Here is a 20,283-nt window from a genome sequence, read left to right as displayed (position 1 = left end):
TCCTTAATTCCAAATGGTTAAGCAAAAAGATTCAAATCAGTGTTAGAGAGAATTCAAATTTGAAGTTGAGTGATATTAGGGAGAAGACACATGAAAAGTGGAATGTAAGAATTAACATATCACTTGCATATAGAGCAAAGACACTTCTTGTTGATATTATGGATGGTTCATTTCGATAGCAATATAGAAGAATCCATGATTATGGCCATCAACTGTTAAGGGCAAACCTTGGATCAACTGTTAAAATTACAAGTCAATCATTTCAAGGTGAAGGGGAGAGCAGTGAACACCCATTGGATTGTGAGGTAATAAGATTAATTTGTTGTCTTTTTATTTTATTATATGTTTAACATTAAATTAGCTTATATTGAATTATTCATCATGTTTTACAGCCGTGCAGGTGAATATGACTACGAGGTTAGGCATATATCACTCAGTGGAGAAAAATATGTTGTCAATCTTTCCAAGAAAGAATGCTCATGTAGAATGTGGATGATGACAAGGTTGTCATGTTGTCTGGCGTGAAGGATCAACATTTACAAGATGACGATTTTGTACTTGACTGTTATAAGAAGGAACTCTATGAAGCTTACTATGCACTAGTTATTTATTCAATTAATGAGGGAACCTTGTGGACAAAATCTGATGTTGTTGATCTTCAACCACCACCAATAAAGAGACAACCTTGAAGGTCCATGAAAAAGAGGAATAGAGAAGCTGGAGAAATGGTGAGGGATGAGACACACTAGAAACAGGCAACACATGGAATCAAGTGCAGTCATTTCCACAAGGATGGTCACAACAAGGCCACCTGTAAACTACCATAACCACAAGCACCTCCAAGCTAGGTACCGGAATGAGCCTCAACTCAGGAACCACAAGCAACAACTCCACAACCATCACAACTAACTGTTTCAAGTCAGCCACCACAACCAACTATTTCAAGTTAGCCACCACAACCAATTGTTTTAAGTCAGCCACCACAACCAACTATTTTAAGTCAGCCACCACCCAAAAAGAAAAAAAAAACTACATAAGGGTGGGAAGCCTATTTCAAGTAAACCTTGACTTTTGTTATGGTGTTGGTCACATTTTGTAATATCATTTTGATATGCCTTATAATGGCTTACTGACATGGCTTATAATTTCTTTTTGTAATGTTTTAAATATGCCTTATAATGACTTACTGACAATTACTTATAATGCCTTTTTGTATCACTTTTTGGAATGTTATAGATATGCCTTATAACGACCTTATGTTATTGAATATCTTTTAGGCTTCTAATGCCAATTCATATGTAATTATCTTTTGATCTGTTAGTGAATGTTGAAGTGGCTTATAATGCCAAGTTATGTGAAAACCTTTGCTGGTAGTATATTCTGTTCTGTGATGATACACTACAATTTTGTCCCTTATCTTTCTATAAGATTTACATTAAGTCCCTTAACTTTTGTTGCACATTGGTCAATTAACTATTTTGATTCGTAACAATAAGGCCCCTATAGCTGCATGTTTCACAGGTAACATTTTGTTCCAACATTTATAATGAACAAACATTGCTAATGTGTTAAAACAAACAATAACATTCTTCACTAAACCAACATAAGAGTACATTCATAATGTGATAACAGAACACTGAATTAACCTAATCTTAATTAAAATACATTGTTACAAACACAAAATTCAATCATAAGTTCAACATCCCGGCCATAATGGACATTTTCAACCATCTTCTTGTGTAGACAACCTCATCCTTCAATTTTAAAATTTTATTCTTCTGCCTTTCAATCTTTAAGTCCCTTTCATCATCAAATCCACCACCTAACAAATTACAGCCCTTATCCATGTGATTTCTGTAATTTCTACAATCCCAATTTTTTCTCCCATAATTGAAACTGTTCATATCACTAACAGTACGAAAAACACTTTCATCTTGGCATAAACACTCAATTCTTTTGTTTCTACGAAGCACAAAGCCAAATATACCAAAGCTTTGGTTGTTTGACATTGAAACACCGCTTGCATTCTTTGACATTGAATCACTGAGAGAAGATGAAATATGGTAATTTAAACGTAATTTGGAGAAGAAGATGGAACATGACGGAATGGAAGAATAGGAAGCCACAAACTAATAGAAGATGAATAAATAGTGAAAAACAAAGAAGGAAAATGAAGAATGAGAAGCCACGAACCCTAGAACCGTTTATAACATAACATCTGAGTGTTCACTGTACTGTTTGCCTACCTGTCATGCCACCACAACCATAGTTAATATTTTTCTCTCAAATTATTATAGAGACTAAATAGTTTATCGAAAGTAAAGTTAAAAGACCACAACGTAACACTTTTTAATTAAGAAATCAAAACGAAACTTCTCTTAAATTTAAGCAGCTATTGAGTAATTATGCCAAAAAAAAGTTCAAATTGAAAGGTAAAAACAGAAAAGAGAACTATCTTGTTTGCACACACCTCGATTAGTCTGAGAAATACTTGCATGGATACGAACCTAAATTCATACTTTTAGAAACAACCAATAAAAAATGAAAAAATTAAAATTTAATTTCGTTTTTAATTGTCATCATGGTGGTGGTTGATTTAATGGAGGAGAAAGACAATTTTATTTTAATTTTTAATCTATTTTAATATATAAAAATCAATTACCACCAAATTGCCTTAATTACCCTAATCACAAACAATTAAACATGGTTTTACATACCCCTGAGCGTCATTTTACATCTAATCATGATTACATTCCAACAGCCAATTTAATGCAAAACTTCTTTATTGGAATATGGAAAATATGCACTACATTCTATGTCACTCAATGCATTGGAACATTCATATTAATAAACCCTAAACCATTTCATTTTTTCTCTCTACAGCTATATAGTCGTACAATACAAAGCCACCAACATTGTATGCCTAACCTCTTCCTCCTTCCAACACTCATCCACATCATTTATTCAAGTAGGTGACCTAATTAGGATTTTTCAGTATGGTTGTTTTTGCAGTTCCTTCATTCAACTTTTTGACAATGTTTCCATTCTGTTTAAATCACAAAAAACAAACAAATCATTATTGATTTTGATTTTTTGGTGTGCTTGCAGGGTTAGTGTGGATATTCACGGCTGTTTAGTGTTTGTGTGGAATGTTGTTATGGTGGAAAGGAGATTTAAGACAATAAGAACATAGTGGTGTTGGTGTTCTTCCGTCGTTTTTGTGAGGAAGGTGGTCGACGCTCAGATCTGGGGGTGGTTAGAAACATGATGGAAATTTATTTTTTTGATGCTTATGGTGGTAATGTCTTGGTTAACATAGTGACACCATCAAGAGGTAGAAGATGATACACACACCATTAGTTGTTCTGCCATCCTTCAATAACTCTAAAAAAGGTACAACATTTTGCATAACTTTAATATTCATCTGTATTTTTCTATGTTTTTCATATTCTGTTTCAATATTTGTTGTATGTAATTAGCAAATGTTAATTTCTTAAGAAAACTTAGATCCATAGATTTCTACAATGCTTTGTTTGTGATGGGTTGTTTTTCAATTTTCATACTTTGCATTTGAGTCTTTGTTTCTGTTGTCAAAATTGAAACTTTTTGTGCTTTCAAAATGGGTGTTTCAGTTTCAGATAGAATTTCTTTTACATATTCTTCTTCAATAGTAAGTGGTGGTGCTTTTGATTGTGGTTGTGTTTGTTGAACTCTGCATTTTGCTTCTTTGGTTGCATATTCTTTTGATGTTACACAGTTGTTGTTGGCATCAACCTTTTAAACTGTCATATATTTAAAAATGATACTTATACTTAACTGTGTTTTAATGTCCATATTTATTCTTCTTTCTCATATTACAGGTCAGTCTGCGAAGGAGAAGAAACAAGTCCGGTATTCAAGTTTCAAAAATTCAAAATCAGATTCAAAATAATTTCCCTTTTTCTTTCACATACATTCCTTCTTATCTTCTCCATTTTTTTAATTTTGAATTATTTTCTCTACTAGCAGGAACCAAAGATTCAAAGATATGACAGGGAAAGGATGTTGATACAAATTTGAGTTTGAAGCCTTCTCAAATATTTCAAGATCCTTTGTGCAAAATGGTTTAACCTTTAGATTTTTTTTTACTATTACACAATTTAATTTTAGATGAATTTTATTTTGAGGAGTTGGATACTTTAGTTATGATGTTTTTTTTTTCTTTATGCTTTTTAGCAATTTAGTGATCAAATTGATAAACAATTTAGATGTCAATGTATATAAAATATAATTGTTCTTAATTTTTGTATAATTATGTTGTGTATTGTGTTACTGTTACTATAATATCATTAGCATGCCTAATGATAATTTTTATATTCTAAAATCTTGAAAATCCATCTATTAAAATGGTTTTAAAATATATTAAATGTGATACCAAAATTATATTTTTTTGCTTTTTTCCAAAACCAACCTATTGATGAATTGACCTTAGGACCCACACGAATACAAAACGCCACTAACCCTAAACCCAATTGTATTTTTATCTTTTTTTGAAATTAGATGGCTCATCATTAATGATTTTTTAAAAATACAATTATCAATTAATATTTTGCAACAATTATCAGAATAAATATCCCCATAAAGGATATCACTTCTGATTTTAAGATTTAAATTTTAAGATTGTTTAATTGTAATCAATTATAAAATACAAATTTAAAATTATAATTAATACAAATGTTAACCAGATTGATTGCAGATTTTATGCCAATTATAATTAATATTATAGTGATTCTTATATAACAAAATTAAGAATGGTAATTATGTAAAAAGAAAATAGAAATAATAAAAAATCATCTTAAAAATTATCATTAGTATCTATTTTAATATATAAAAATCAATTACCACCAAATTCCATTAATTACCCTAATCACAATCAATTAAACTTACATACCCTGAGCGTCATTTTACATCTAATCATGATTACATTCCAACATCCAATTTAATGCAAAACTTTGCATCGGTGCATTTTCATTGGGTCATGCAAACATAGAGCCAAGTGAAGTCTGCATAATTTCAAATTTGCATACCTTTTCCATTCCTCTCATTCAATTTCGTTTGCCTCTTGAATCCTATAATAACTACATAATGCATCTCTCATCCACAAGTTCAACCCTAAACCCATTTGCTTTATTCCATTGAGAGAGATATATTTTGTTTATTTTTTATTTTTATTAAATATTTTGTTATATTATAGGAGTATAGAATGAGTATTATCTTCTAAATATTGCTTTAAAAATTTAGGGTGTTATTATATATATTAATTTTTAATATATAAGACCATCAAATTATCTACTATCTATATAAGAAAATCAATAGCCGATTTAAGGTCATTTTTCATACCCTAATTATCTCATTAATCTCTAAACAATTCTTTCTTAATAATGACATTAATCCACAGAATGTTTTTACGGCTATATAATTAACATTCTTAATTATTTGTTTTTTTCCAAAAATTGCAATTGTCTTTTGGTATTGAATGAGAATATGAAAAATGAATGAGAATATGAAAAAAAGACAATAATTGAATGAGAATATGAAAATATTAATTGAATGATAATAAGAAAAATATTTATTCAATGATAATAAGAAATCGGAAGGCAATAATTTTTTATAAATGAATATTTTACATGGACAATAACAATAGGTGAATACACAAAAATCACAAGATCATTTTGGTCCTATAAAAATGGATTTAATAAATTAAGTATGATTTTTTATAAATTTATCTTAAAAAAATATCATAAATTAAAAGAAAATAATTATATTTAATATTATGACTTAATACAAGAAAAAAAATACTTAACTCCTTCTAATAAGAATTTCTGATGATTAATTTTGATTTCAAACTAATAGATAAAAAATATTTATTTAATATTTGATCTAAATTATCTTAAAATAATTGGAATATTCTTACATTACCAAAATATAATATGGTATAATCCATATTTTTTTTTTAATTTTCTTATATATGTAATTCATATAAATACTTATTAATAAAACGTTAAATTAATTAATTCAATTTTATTTTGATTTTCAAATTTGTTTTTGATTTAGAGTGTCAATTTTATAGGCAACAATAATTTGCTTTTATAAAAAAAATTTGCAATCAATTAAGTATGGTTTCTTTTATAAATTTTTAAGCAAAAATATCATATACCTGATAAAAATGATATATATTATTATTACATGATACAAATAAAAATAAAATTGACATGAAAAAATGTTAGCATTTATTTATGATAAGATGTTAACATTTATTCTAAAAGTTGATACATATATTTGTTTTTATTAAAAAATATGAGAAAATTATGATTGATGAATAAACAAATTTTTTTATGAAAGACACAAATTTATTTCTTTTTTATATTTAAAACAAAATGCCAAGATATCAACTGTTATATATTTATTTACTATTTATAAAAATATTATATATAAGTAGTGTACATCCTCATATTTAATTCTTTAAAAAAAAACTTTTTATATATTTAATTGAAAAAAAATGGGTATATGAATTTCACGGGAGAGTTTAAAATTGGGATTGCAATTTTCTCACGTAAAATTTCAAAAGGAAGGATAAGATTTCACGGGAGAGTTTGACTACGATTCTCATATAAAAATTTTACCAAAAATAAAGTGTCTTCATGGTTCGGAGGACCATCTTAAATTTCAACAAATTAAATATACGATTCACTGAAGTTCAATGGAGAGTTAAAAAAGGATTAGGATTTGATTTAATTCATAAATTAAATATGATTTTTCAATTTATTTATTTCAATCTAAATTAAAAATTAACTACACACAAATAATTATAAAATGCATTAAATTATTACGTGGCAAATATTTACGTTCCAATTAAATTATTACCATTTTTATTATGTGACTCTTTACGTGCCAAATATTTATGTTTCAAATAATTCAATCATGCTTTGTTTCTTTTTCCAATTTAATTATTTTGAAAATTTGACTACCTCTGTGTTTGGTTTACTTGCCCTTTATTTATTAATGTATTTTTTTCAGTGACAAAGAGTAGAAAATTTGACTACATCAAGGACATTAACAAAAAAAGTGGAGATGGTTCGATGGGAGAACAATCTCATTTTTCATTAAATTTTCATAATAATCAACATTAAGAGTTTATTAATAACAATTATACATTAATCAACCTAATAAAAATATTATGTTGAGTTAACAGCCCCAAATTATTAATCATAGAAATAATAATATTTTTAAAATTAATATATAATAATAATAATATCTCTAAAAGTTATTTATGGCTAAAAAAATTCACACGATTAACTTTTTTTTTGTTTTCCAATCCTAATTTATTTAATAAAATATTAAATAGTTTTATTTTATTTTATCGCAATAAAGGACCCAATAGAGGTAGATTTTAGTTGTAGTAGGTTTTAGTTGTAGGTGGTAATAATTAATAGTCTTTTTTAATTAGAAGTTTGAAGAAAATGTCATAGGGAATATGTAGTTTTAGGTGATAATAATTAGTCTTCTTTTTTAACATTTGCAATTATTAATATTTTTTAAGAAATAATTGATCTACTATTATAATAACTACTATCATAATAAGAAAATCGATGTCTACCAAAATTAATTTCAAGTTTAAACAAATATTTTAATCCGATTTTCATGCCTTCAATTGTCTTTTTTCATCATCAACTCATATTAGCATGCCTTATGTCTTTAATATTTGACAATATCTAAAAACAATCCTTATTTCTTTTGCATGCTACAAGTTTTCCAATCAATTCCAATATCTAAAAGTAATCATTACGGTTAATTAATCATAAAAAAGTGAAATTTATATAACTCTCTACCTTCCCTACAATATCAACAAATATATAGTACCTTGACATAATTCAAATTCAAATATAGGAATCAATATAAAATAATTGTAAATAAACATACAAAAAAGATTTTGTATAGAATTAAAAATTAAAAATTAAATGCATATAACACCTTTCAATACGCATTATTGTATCTTTCCCATTGAAAATAGTTGACATTACTTCTAATTTATATTCATTTCTTTAATATCTATAAAAAAAATATTTGACATTAATTCTAATTTATATTCATTTCATTAAATATATCAAATATAAAGAAAGAGTTGGTATATAAATCTTTTTCTGTCAAGATTATAAATAAAATTATACGTTATTTTTTATTTAATAAATGTTCTATTTTTGTTATTGGATATGCAATTTGAATTAAATATTTTTGCTGTTTTTATTTCATTACATTAGTATTTTTGATTCGGTATGAGTAGCTAACACAAATATGAGCATTTAACGACATATATGTGATAAGTAACATTAATATTAATAATATACATCTTTTGTACAAATTTTTCTTTGGTAAATCAAATTAAATATATATTTAAAGTTAAATAATGAGATTTAAATGTGTTGCATTGAATTATAATATGTCATTTCATTATTTTTTGTTTCTTGACTTATATAGATGTTATAATTTTTTTTGCAATTTTTTATTTTGATAATTTGAATTTGCAATTTGAACCATGCTCATAAAAAGGCGGGTAGACATACTAGGGGTGGGAGCCCATAAAAATTATTGATAATGTGCGTCTGCGAAAAAAAAGGCGGGTAGACATACTAGGGGTGGGAGCCCATAAAAATTGTTGATAATGATAGTACATAATAACTACATTATCTCAATTTTTATTTATTTTTTTACTTTTTATCAAGAACTATATTTTTTCAGAGTTAAAATTGTAATCAACAATAATAATTAATTATCTCTAATATTATTTTAATTTTTATCCAACATAAATATCATCATTGAAAACAACTACAAATTAATAAATTAAATTAATATTGATATGATAATCATCATTGAAGAAATTGTTTCGCTTAATTAATATATATTTTAATATAATTCTTTAACCATAACCATATTATATTTATTTAATATTTATACTGACTTTACGTGACCCGTGCGAGCGCACGGGTCCTTTACTAGTTAATAAATACAAAAATATGATTGATTGTGTGTTATGGTTGTGTCGATATAAGTATTTTCGATAAGTCTCCAATTTTTGTTTTGAAAAGAAAAGAAAACCTCAAAACCCCTTGTCGCGTTCGTGTGGAAGATTCTCTGAATCCATTGCCCCCTTTTTGCGAGAAAATTGGAAATTGAACTGAGGTGAAGAAGAAACGACTGAGTTTGTTTTTGTAACTCGTGTACGCTGAGTCAAATCGGTCTTTGCAATGGAGAGGCTAGAGTTGAAAGAGGTTCAGAAACTCGAAGGTCACACCGATAGGGTTTGGAGCTTGGATTGGAATCCAGCCACCGGTCATGCCGGTATTCCACTCGTTTTCGCTTCTTGCAGCGGCGATAAAACCGTTCGAATCTGGGAACAGAACCTCTCCAATAGCCTCTTCTCATGCAAGGTCTCTTTCGAAATTTCAATTTTTTTGGATTGTTGAGTAGAATCACTTTTGAATTGCAATTGTTGATGAATTTTGTATGTTACAACTTACAACCCTAGAATCGTTTTTATTAGAATCACTTTGAATAGCAATTATTGATGTATTCTGTATTCCAAAAAATGAAATGCAGGCGGTTTTGGAAGAAACACATACTCGAACTGTTCGATCTTGTGCTTGGTCGCCGTCCGGGAAATTGTTAGCTACTGCAAGTTTTGATGCCACCACTGCTATATGGGAAAATGTTGGGGGTGATTTTGAGTGTGTCTCTACTTTGGAGGTATGGTACTGCCATTTGGATGTGTCTATTCTTTGATCATTGCTATTTTTTGGTCAGTTTTTATTAACTTGCTTTGAAATATATGTAAATTTTATGGACAGGGACATGAAAACGAAGTCAAGAGTGTATCTTGGAATGCATCTGGAACTTTGCTTGCAACTTGCAGTAGAGATAAGTCTGTTTGGATATGGGAAGTGCAGCCAGGCAATGAGTTTGAGTGTGTCTCAGTGCTGCAAGGACATACTCAGGATGTGAAAATGGTGAGGTGGCACCCAACGGAGGATATCTTATTTTCATGTAGCTATGATAATAATATTAAGGTAATCCAGACATTGGAAAAGACTTCTGTTCCTTTAGTGCAGCCATTTTAATTTAATTTCTGTTCCTTGGTTTTACACACTGTGATTTGATGACATTATAATGCAATCAAATTTCTTCCAGGTCTGGGCAGATGAAGGTGATAGTGACGATTGGCAGTGTGTTCAAACCCTTGGAGAACCCAACAAGTACTACTTCTTGAACTCTCTCATCAACCCAGATTTTGTGTTTTCTTCTTTTTTTAAGCATGATTGTTTAGGCCATACTTTATGTAGAATGACCAATTTTTTAAGTTATATTATAATTTGTTCGCAATTATGTTATTCAGTGGTCATACATCTACTGTTTGGGCCCTCTCCTTCAATGCTAGTGGAGACAAAATGGTTACCTGTAGGTATGTCAATCACCTACCTCTCTTGTTCATTCGTGGAATTACTTTTGGCATTTTCCAGAAGTTCTATGTCATTTTGACTCCAACTCCTTATGGCAGTGATGATCTTTCCCTGAAGGTATGGGAAACAGACAATGTAGGGATGCAATCTGGTGGTGGATTTGCTCCTTGGTAAGTTTTCTCTTAACATTCTAGCTTTTGGGGTGTGTATTTTTTCCTCAAGGGTTTTAAAGTTATAATTCTCTGGCTAATAGCATTCCCATGTTTTACTTATTTCGATTTCCATGACGAGGGTAGGTATCCTCGTTCGCATGACACGGCTGTGGAAGTTATAATGTAATAAGTGTTAAAATCCATTCCATTTCCTTTCAATCTAGTTGCTTGGTTATCAAAATTGCAATTAACATTTGTGCAGTCACCTTTTCTTAAGCTCAAGTTACTCAACTATAGGTTGAAAGTTATTCGGATATAGGATTTGTTGATGGCATTCAATATTTCGTTAAAACGCAGTCTTCAAGTCATAATCTAGAGATGCTTTATTATTTTAATCATTAGAATTATAATTTGGAATGGATTGTAACACCTTGATTCACTTTATTCATAGATTTGGAATCAATTATATAAGTTTGGGTTAATAATAATCTTTTTTTTACTATATGTCACCTATACAAATGAGGGACCAATCATTTAATGATGGCATATTTGTCCTATCCTTTTTTAGTACACATATTAATCCCATCCCTTTCCGACAATAAAAATTGTTTATTGTTTTCTCTTGGGATTTTCAGGAGACATCGTTGCACTCTTACAGGATATCATGATCGGACAATTTTCTCAGTTCATTGGTCAAGGTAGTTGCATCTTGTTTAAAGATAGTAAAATTTTCATCTCATTTGACATTTATATTAATCTTTTACTGGTTTGTGTATTTAACTAGTCATTCTATACACATGATTTCATATGCATGTCTTCTGAATTAAGAAAGATGAAAAAATGACTCAATCACTTCATGTCTGTCCTTAAGATAGTAGAGGAGTTCCAACTCATCTAATTTTGGCTTGTATAACTTTGCTGATTTTCTTATTCTGCAATTTTTGCTAATTTTGGCTTGTATAATCCTGATGCTTTTGTATCCTGCAACTTGTGCTGTTGTGTTAGGGGAGGTATCTTTGCTAGTGGAGCTGCTGATGACGCCATACGACTTTTTGTGGATAACAATGATAGCCAGGTACGTCATTGTTTTAGCTTTTCAGGTATTCTGTGCAGTGTTGTTAAAATCTGGAATAGGGCCAATATACTGCCAATATGTATCGGAATATGGGTAGTGGATACGACATCTCAACTTCTCTATTTGCAGTATATTAGCGAGCTTTGATATATTGGTTGATATATTGGTTATAGCGATACGCAATGAACAGCATAGTTGTGTATTTAATGGTGATTAAACATTTTAAATCATTGAAAAATTACAAAACCTGAAGTGATGCAATTTTTTTTATAAATTTTAAAATATTTGAAATATACAAAACCTGAAGTGGTGAGACCGTTAGTGGGTATTATGTACATTACCTAAGCAATAAAACCTCACTAGAGTATCTAGGTAAAGACAACTCACCCCACCCCCTCAAAAAAGAAAAAGAAGGTAACTGCTCTGAACTCCACTACCATCCAATGTAGGCATCATGCTTTATTAGTTGTTTGAAATATTGAGATTTTAAGTACTCATAAATCAAGCCATTTGTGAATTTTATATTCCTAGAAATGAATATAAAAAGAAATTATAGCTTATAATGTAGAATAAGTTGTTAGTCATTCACACTAGGTCACATTCCTTTCAAATGCTGGTGGGCTTAATAGTTGTCATCATTTTAGTAAGACATGTCGTTTTCACTCACATGGGATGCCACTGGGAGCATACTGAGTTTTTGCATACTATCATCGTATGTTTTAGTCTGAAATGTATGAAAAGTTCACAGAAAAGAGAAGCATCAGATTATATGCTCATTACAAGTTCTTTTTCCTGGTGCAGAATCATTCATTTAAGTCATGGGCCACAATGATTCTATTAGCTATTCGTGCTTAGGGATAAACCTGGAATTTTTTGGTTTCTTTGTAATTTGTACCTGCAATCACAAAGGCAATAATAGCAACAATGAAGATTTAACAAACCAATGTCAAATGTTTCTTCATTTACAACTTAAGTGCAGAAAACACTCAACCTATCAGCTATGCTGTTAACTGTATTTGCAACTTCATTTATCTACTTCAAATTTTTTCTTTGAACTGTGTTTTATTTTGAAGAGATTGGCATGTGGTTACTGGTGAACTTGATCAGCTTGTTTCCAATGTTTTTCTTAACATGATCCTCTCCCTTCATAAATTTGTGAACTTGAATCAGATTTTTTTTGTTTAGGCGCTCTTCTCTGTGCTTGATTGTCTGAAAACTTGAGTATTTTGAACATCAACATTTGTGCAGTTGTTATTAAGAGATAAATCTTTATGTACATTGAATTCCAAGTCCCTGAAAAATTCAAACTTACATAAGAATGTGCGGATTTGCATGAAAATAGTGACAAACTAATAGAAGTATTTCTTAAATTGTTTTATATCTTTAAGATCATAGATGCATCTCACTCTATCAACACACATATTAAAAACATCACTGCTTGCTTATGACATAGGTTGACGGTCCTCTGTACAAGTTGCTATTGAAGAAGGAGAAGGCACATGACATGGATATAAATTATGTGCAGTGGAGCCCTGGGGTAAGATTCTTGGACATTACTTTAGGGGAATCACATTGATGGTGAAGTGAATATCACTTTACACACATCAAGTGGGTGGAATATTAGATTTCACTACTATTATTATTAGATAATTTCGTAATGATTGTGTATGATCTGAAGCACACCTGCTTAAATTTCCCTCTAATCAACTAGTAATTGTTCTATGAAGGTTGTGATTAGAAGGATACCTACTACCCTAAAGTGACATGTATTGATAGAGAATCTCCACCAGAAAGAACATTTAAATTTCCGTCTATACAGTAAATATAAAATATTAAATTTCTAGTTACAATTTTGTCAGGCCTTAAGAATTAAGTTGATTGCTACTGCTCCTATAGCACACAGTTTGATAGCCTATAAGAACTTATTTAGAGAAGTGGTTTTGCTTTGTGTCCTTCTCTTGCAATTGGTTATTAATCAAACATATTTTGCATACTCTTGATTCCTAAACAGGAGAAGCCACTCTTAGCCTCAGCAAGCGATGATGGGACAATCAAGGTGTGGGATCTGGGATCATAGTGGGATACCAGTTTAGCATATTTGCCGTATCAGCAGCAGAAATTATACTAGTGGAGTATAATAGTAGAAATGCTAGATGTAAAAGGCATCCTCATTGTTCCTTTTGTTTAATATATTTAGTAATTTATAATAATTTAAAATAGATTTTGAATATTGCATTTTTTAAACCTTAATCAAGAGTTTGATTGTAAGGCATCCTCATTGTTCTTTTTGTTTAATAGATTTACTAATTTATAATAATTTAAAATAGATTTGAATTTTGTCTTTTTTTTTTTAAAACCTGAATCAGGAGTGTGATTTTAAATTATATTTCCTGTCAGATAAACTTTAAATTTATGCTTAAGTATTGCTCAAGATTATTCACCTAGAGTGAATGAGTATTGTGAGTATACTCACTCTAATCTGTTGAAAAAGGGGTTTCCCTAACAAGAACAGAACTTGCCAAGCTAGTGCATTTGTTGGGTGAGAATTTCTAGTTCTTAATTTAACTGATAATTATAGAAACGTTACTTTATGACATTTGAGTTTTTCAAAGATCAATAAGAAAATGGTGAAAGTAACATTATTTTTTAACACAACAAAAGTAATAATTTTGTAATTATCAGTCAAAACAAGAAATGAAAACACAGGCTTTGTCAAAACATAACAGACCTTAGTTCTCTACAATGTATTCTGAACTGATTGCAGTTGTTAGCATTACTACCAGTAGACATCCCTAGTATATCCAAGGTAAACCATTTGTAAAGGCCGAATTTATACTGCACAATACCGATATAAGCATCATAAAGTTAGATGTACTAAAATGTTAAAATGCTAATGGTTTCAAGGCATTTAGCCATATAAGTTTTACTATACTAGAGCATTTGATGCACTACTCATCATTTTGATTTAGAAATTTGGTGAACCTTGATTAAACAAATGTACCCAGATAATATCTCATGTTTTTCTACTTGGGCAAATTTTCATCTGGAAATAAGTTAGTTTATTGAATTGTTGCATGAGCATGGTTCAAAGGGATTATTTGATAAATTGACTAAGCTAACAACAATTTGATTACTGGAGAAATGTCAATACTCCCAAATATATTTGTTTATGAAATACCTATTAAACAACCAATGAAAATCCAACTCTTAAAAGTATAAAAAAGTAAAAGATTATATAAAAATCAAGATAAATTGATAAACCATCCATGATGAATATATGGTTGAATTACAGAAATGAAAAGTAAAAAAATTCTAACACCTGTTATCTATACTTAGAGGAGCAGCATTGGCTCTAGCAGCACCCTGTTGAACCAAAGCAGCACGTGCCATAGTGATCTTGCTTGGAATCAAAGGAGCATCAAATGCAGTGCAATCTATCCAATCCTTCAACAATTCCTCTTGACCCCATATTTCTGGTATCCAAACCCTTCCAGCTACTTCAACTCTATGTCTCTTCAGCCTCTCTCTTTCACTCACCTCCTCCAATTCCTCATCCACAGTTGTTAACTCTTCTGCCTCAGCATCATCCATTTTCTGCTTCTTGCAAAGAGATGAGTTTTGTGTTGCATCTATATCTTTATCATCATGGTTTTGGCTCTCTTGGGTGCTTAAGAGAAAAGGGTCATCTTGTTTTTTCTCAAAGTTGGCATCTTTAGATGGATGAGAAGGAATCTTGTCATCAGATTCAGCAGAGGATTGGTGAGACATTATGAAAAGGTTGTTGTTTTCTTTCATGGAAAGAAGAGAGAGAGAAAGAGAAGAGAGGAAAAGAACAGAGAAGAGTAAAACTTAATCTTCTTGTTCAAGTTTATGTTGTTGATGTGTTGAGATCTTGTTGTTGTGAATAGAGAGAAGATTTGAAATGTGAGGGTTGCATTGCATGTGTTGTGTGGGGAATAATGGAATGGGTGGGAAATTAGTTTACACGTAGTCCACAAGAGTTTCTTTTCTATGGTAAGTGACAAACCTACGTGTCTTGTTTCAGATGTGATTTTTTAGATGTGTGGCTTAATTCCTATTTGGTGATGCTATAAATTAAATAAATGTCAAAATTTAACATATATACATTCAAATAAAGTACTATAGTAGAAGTGAAACATGTGGGATTCATTGGATTGATTTTTGGAGGATTGTTGTGAGGTTGATGTTTATCTGTATTCTCTATGTCTAACTATATGTGACTATTGGCTTTCAACCACAAAAGGTTCAATGTATTATGTTTTATATAATATTAGGGTTATATATTACTTTAGAAAAAAGAACTAGCAATGGAGAAATAAAAATAGAAGATATAAAAAAGAACTAGTCCTATTTTTATTTCATGATTTGAAAAATATATAAATACTTAGTTGTATTATCCTCTTTATGTGACCTACACTCAAAGATGCTTGAAGAGATATTTATTTGTCTTTTTCCCCATTTTAGGAAGGAGGAATATTTTGTGAGGTCATTAGCCAATTTATATTAAATTGTTTTTTTTCCTTTCCCTTTCAAACGAAATTGAGATATGTATTGTATAGCTTGATTGATGCCATATGATGTTATATACTTATATTAGACTTGTTAACACTATAATCACTTTTAAAAATCACTAAGATGTTAAATAAGTCTTCTTTTTTCTGATCATGTTTTCGGGATTTAAATTTTTAATGAAACAAACTTTAAATGAGGATACCGTGTATAATATTAGATATTTAAAAAATCTAGGTTATTTCATGGCCCATTTTGGACGGTCCATTGTTTCTTGGGTGCAACTCGTCTATTTCTAATATGTTTTATCTTCTTTATGTCGGTTCTTCTATCTTAAGACTCATACAATTATAACAGTACATATTTCTTCAAACACGAGGGTTTGTAAAGGACGGAGTGATTTAGTTTTACCGTCTTCAGTCTTCATATTTGAGCTAGTCTTCCAAAGAGATTTTCGAGTCATCCCTAGAGCGAGTCTCTCAAATAGAGCTTGGAGCGAGTACCTCCACCAAAGCTTGGGGAGAGTCCCTAAAGAATCACAGACAACGGTAAGTGCAACATTAATGTAAATAATGATGAGTTTATCTTGGAGAAGCTAAATCGTTTTGAGTTCCTTGCACGTTAGTGACCTGATAATATTTTAGCAATTATTGGTATATCTAGTAAGAGGTTACTCATTACCTACTAGACCTTAATTTTAACTCCTTATAAAGAGTGGTCCAACCTCCACAATTTCATTTTTGGATACTTTTTCCTCCAAACTCTCATTTGGACCTTCATCCAGCTCAGGGCAAACTCGATTTCAAACTTCACTAAATTCAAATATCATTCCTTCATTTACAAGTATGAATTTTCACTCTTCTCTTCTCCTTTCTTCTTTAGTGGCAATTATTAGAGATTTATATGAGAGTAGTAACGTAGTAGAGCCTTCGAATAATAGAGATTGATAAGAAATGTATCTTCGTTGCATGGTTTGCCTAACACGGCTTTCAAGAAAATAGATGATGATGATGATGATGATGATGATCGAAGTGCAGAAGAGCTGGAACAGGAAGAGATTCCTGTTGAGGTGGAGCATGTTGATACTGAATTGCATATCCCAAATGAAGTCGAAGAAGAAGCAGAAGATGTTGAAGAAGTTGAGGAAACTGTCGATGACTACCTACTGTCAAGAGATAGGTCGAGAAGAGTCATCAAGCCACCTCAGAGACTTGGGTATACAGATCTTATAGCTTATGCCTTAATCTCTGCAAGTGAGATTCTAGAAGAAGAATCTAGAGACTACAAGGAAGTTATGAGAAGTTGAAATAAGACTGAATGGCTGAAGGCCGTGAATTATGAGATGAAATCTCTTCATGATAATCACACCTGGGAACTGATCAAGAACCTGCTGGAGCAAGGTTAGTTAGCTGTAAATAGATTTTCAAAGTTAAGTAAGGAATCGAAGGAGTGACGTTGAAAAGATACAAGGCAAGGTTAGTTGCCAGGGGTTTCACTCAAAAAGAAGGTGTCGACTTCAATGATGTATTTTCTCCTGTTGTGAAGCATAGGTTCATTCGAATGTTGCTTGCCATGGTGGCACTGTTCGATCTTGAACTGGAACAGATGGATGTGAAGACTGCGTTCTTGTATGGTGATCTAGATGAAACGATCCTGATGAGGCAACCTGAAGGGTATGTCGAAAAGAGGAAGGAAGATTATGTGTGCAAGCTAAAAAGATCTTTATATGGGCTGAAACAATCTCCTTGACAGTGGAACAAGAGATTCGACAAGTTCATGGCACGCATAAGTTTCATTAGAAGTTAGTTCGACCATTGCATTTACTTCAGATTTCGACCAGAAAATTCATTTGTTATTTTGTTGCTTTATGTGGATGATAGTCTCATAGCAAACAACAATGTCGAAGATGTAATGAGGGTGAAGGATGAACTCAATAAGGAGTTCAATATGAAGGATTTGGGAGTTGCTTCCAGGATTTTTGGAGTTGACATTCGAAGAGATAGAAAGAAGTCGAAGTTATGCTTATCTCAAGAGGCATATCTATGAAAGATTCTCGAAAAGTTTGGTATGTCAAATTCAAAGCCTGTTGTGATTCCAACAAACCCTCAATTCAAGCTAAGTATTGATCAGTGTCCCAGTACTGATGTCGAAAGAGCCTATATGAATAGCATCACATATGCTAATATAGTTGGTTCTTTGATGTATGTTATGATCTATACTAGAACCGACATAGCATATGCAGTAAGTCTTGTAAGTAGGTACATGCATTGAAGTGGATTTTAAGGTACATCAATGGATCTCTAAATAGGGTCCTAATTTATGGTGGATCCTTGGGTGAAGATAGTAAAGCAGTAATCGAAGGATATGTCGACTCTAACTATGCAGGTTGTATGGATTTCCGAAAATCTATTTCTAGATATGTTTTCACTATGTTTGAGACAACCATTAGTTGGAAAACAACACTTCAGAAGGTTGTTGCTTTATCAATCAATGAAGCAGAATATATTGCCATCTCTGAAGCTGTGAAAGAAGCATTGTGGCTTGAAGGTTTTACAAAGAAGCTGAAACTTCAATGTCGAGGTATCATTGTTAAATGTGATAGTCAAAGTGCAATACACCTATCAAAGAACTCAACATATCATGAGCGAACTAAGCACATCGATGTGAGGTTGCATTTCTTCAGAGGAGTAATCGAGCATGGAGAAGTCCAAGTGCTGAAGGTTTTGACAGATCACAATGCTGCTGATATAATCACCAAGTCATTATCGAGTTGCAAGTTTTTCCACTTTATGCAATTGATAAAGTTGCGTGAAGAAAGCTAGTTTATTCCCTTGATGTTGTAGAGTTAGATCCAAGGTGGAGATTTGTGAGATATTGGATCGAACTCTAGTATGGTCGAAGGATAGCTTCTTCGTTCGACAGAATTAAGCATAAAGTCGAAGGTTGTTCACTTGCTGGTGTCGAAGATGCTAGGGTTGTTAGCATGTTAAATTAGGTTTTAATGTTTAAACCATAATTTGTTAAGTTAGCTTGTGTAATGAGCCTTGTGGAAAAAACTCATTAGTTAGTATGTTAGATTTTATTATAAATAGCATACTAGTCTCTCATCATTGCACGCTGCAAATCCTAATTTAGGGTGAGAGAGGTTATTTGTTATTCTTGTAAACTTGTAATCTTGTTTTCTAAGAGAAAGTAAAAGAATAGCAGTTATAACCAATTCTTGTGTTCTTCTTCTTCCTTGTTCTTTATTCGTCCCTTGTTTTATACTTTGTTCTTGACATCGTTTTTCACAACAATATTCTCCAAAACCTTTAAGAATTATTCTCCAATTAGTTTATCTAAAATACTTTGGCATGCATTTGATCCGCACACTATGTTTGGTTAACTGAGGAAAAAGCAAAACTAGAAACAAATTGAAATAAAAAATAAAAAAGGGCATTAAAAGACAATTGCACCTACTAAGTTGGGTAACTCTCACCCAATTACTCTATCTAGTAGCGCTCGATCCCCAATGCCTAAATAAAAAATATGTGTTTGTGAAATATACTAATATGAATAAAAGCAACTAGTCGGAGTAAGTCGAGTTCACCTTCAAAAATTTGTTCTTGCCAAATGTTAGTTTGCTTACGTATTATGAATAAGCGAATAACGATAAGAATAAATCCTTAGTTACATTCATGTGTATGCAATGATCATCTTTATTTATATTTTCTTAATTTGACGGTTCTGAATGAAAGGAGAATAAAACCGGATAACGAGACTTAGGTACAAAACCATAGTTGAATCGATATCTAAGGAGGGAGTCTTTAGTCTGTATTTTACGGTTTGTGTTCTTACAACGCCCTTGGTGTTAATTTTAATACCAAGGAAATTAACCTTTAGCCGATTCAAACTTGGATTCACGTGCGAGTATCAGCGATAACATTTCCACGAGTTTCTTATTTGTTGTATTATTGTGTCTGAATTTTTCCTAGGCAAGCCAAGTTGCTTGAGGACAACCAACGATTCTAATATGGGGGAGTTGGATTACAAGTGT

General features: G+C 31.1%; 2 protein-coding genes across 4 annotated transcripts; one reads left to right on the top strand and one right to left on the bottom strand.

Moving 5' to 3' along the window:
• Window positions 1-9,111: 9,111 nt before the first annotated feature.
• LOC131610972 (protein CIA1) lies at window positions 9,112-14,051 on the top strand. Its single transcript, XM_058883079.1, has 10 exons — window positions 9,112-9,464; window positions 9,634-9,780; window positions 9,882-10,100; window positions 10,222-10,286; window positions 10,427-10,492; window positions 10,589-10,660; window positions 11,278-11,340; window positions 11,648-11,717; window positions 13,171-13,254; window positions 13,729-14,051. The coding sequence occupies exons 1-10, from the start codon at window positions 9,282-9,284 to the stop codon at window positions 13,792-13,794; spliced, it is 1,035 nt and encodes a 344-aa protein (XP_058739062.1). The 5' UTR covers window positions 9,112-9,281; the 3' UTR covers window positions 13,795-14,051.
• Window positions 11,732-15,699, bottom strand: LOC131610973 (protein BIC1-like). 3 transcript variants are annotated; one of them, XR_009286732.1, is made up of 3 exons: window positions 15,037-15,699; window positions 12,709-13,010; window positions 11,732-12,612 (listed from the first exon to the last, which is right to left on the bottom strand). XR_009286732.1 is itself a non-coding variant. In XM_058883080.1 (2 exons), exons 1-2 carry the CDS (start codon window positions 15,510-15,512, stop codon window positions 12,899-12,901), a joined length of 588 nt encoding a protein of 195 aa, XP_058739063.1. In that variant the 5' UTR covers window positions 15,513-15,699; the 3' UTR covers window positions 12,631-12,898. The 3 variants fall into 3 exon arrangements, 1 of the variants encoding a protein (XP_058739063.1); XR_009286733.1 differs by lacking the exon at window positions 11,732-12,612 and adding an exon at window positions 14,446-14,552 and having other exon boundaries at window positions 12,631-13,010; window positions 15,037-15,697; XM_058883080.1 differs by lacking the exon at window positions 11,732-12,612 and having other exon boundaries at window positions 12,631-13,010.
• Between the last annotated feature and the right edge of the window lie 4,584 nt (window positions 15,700-20,283).

Source organism: Vicia villosa, linkage group LG6 (genome assembly GCF_029867415.1).
Source record: "Vicia villosa cultivar HV-30 ecotype Madison, WI linkage group LG6, Vvil1.0, whole genome shotgun sequence".
NCBI classification, from domain to species: domain Eukaryota; kingdom Viridiplantae; phylum Streptophyta; class Magnoliopsida; order Fabales; family Fabaceae; genus Vicia; species Vicia villosa.
The sequence above is the reverse complement of the archived record's forward strand: the minus strand, read 5'-3'. Positions and strand labels throughout refer to the sequence as shown.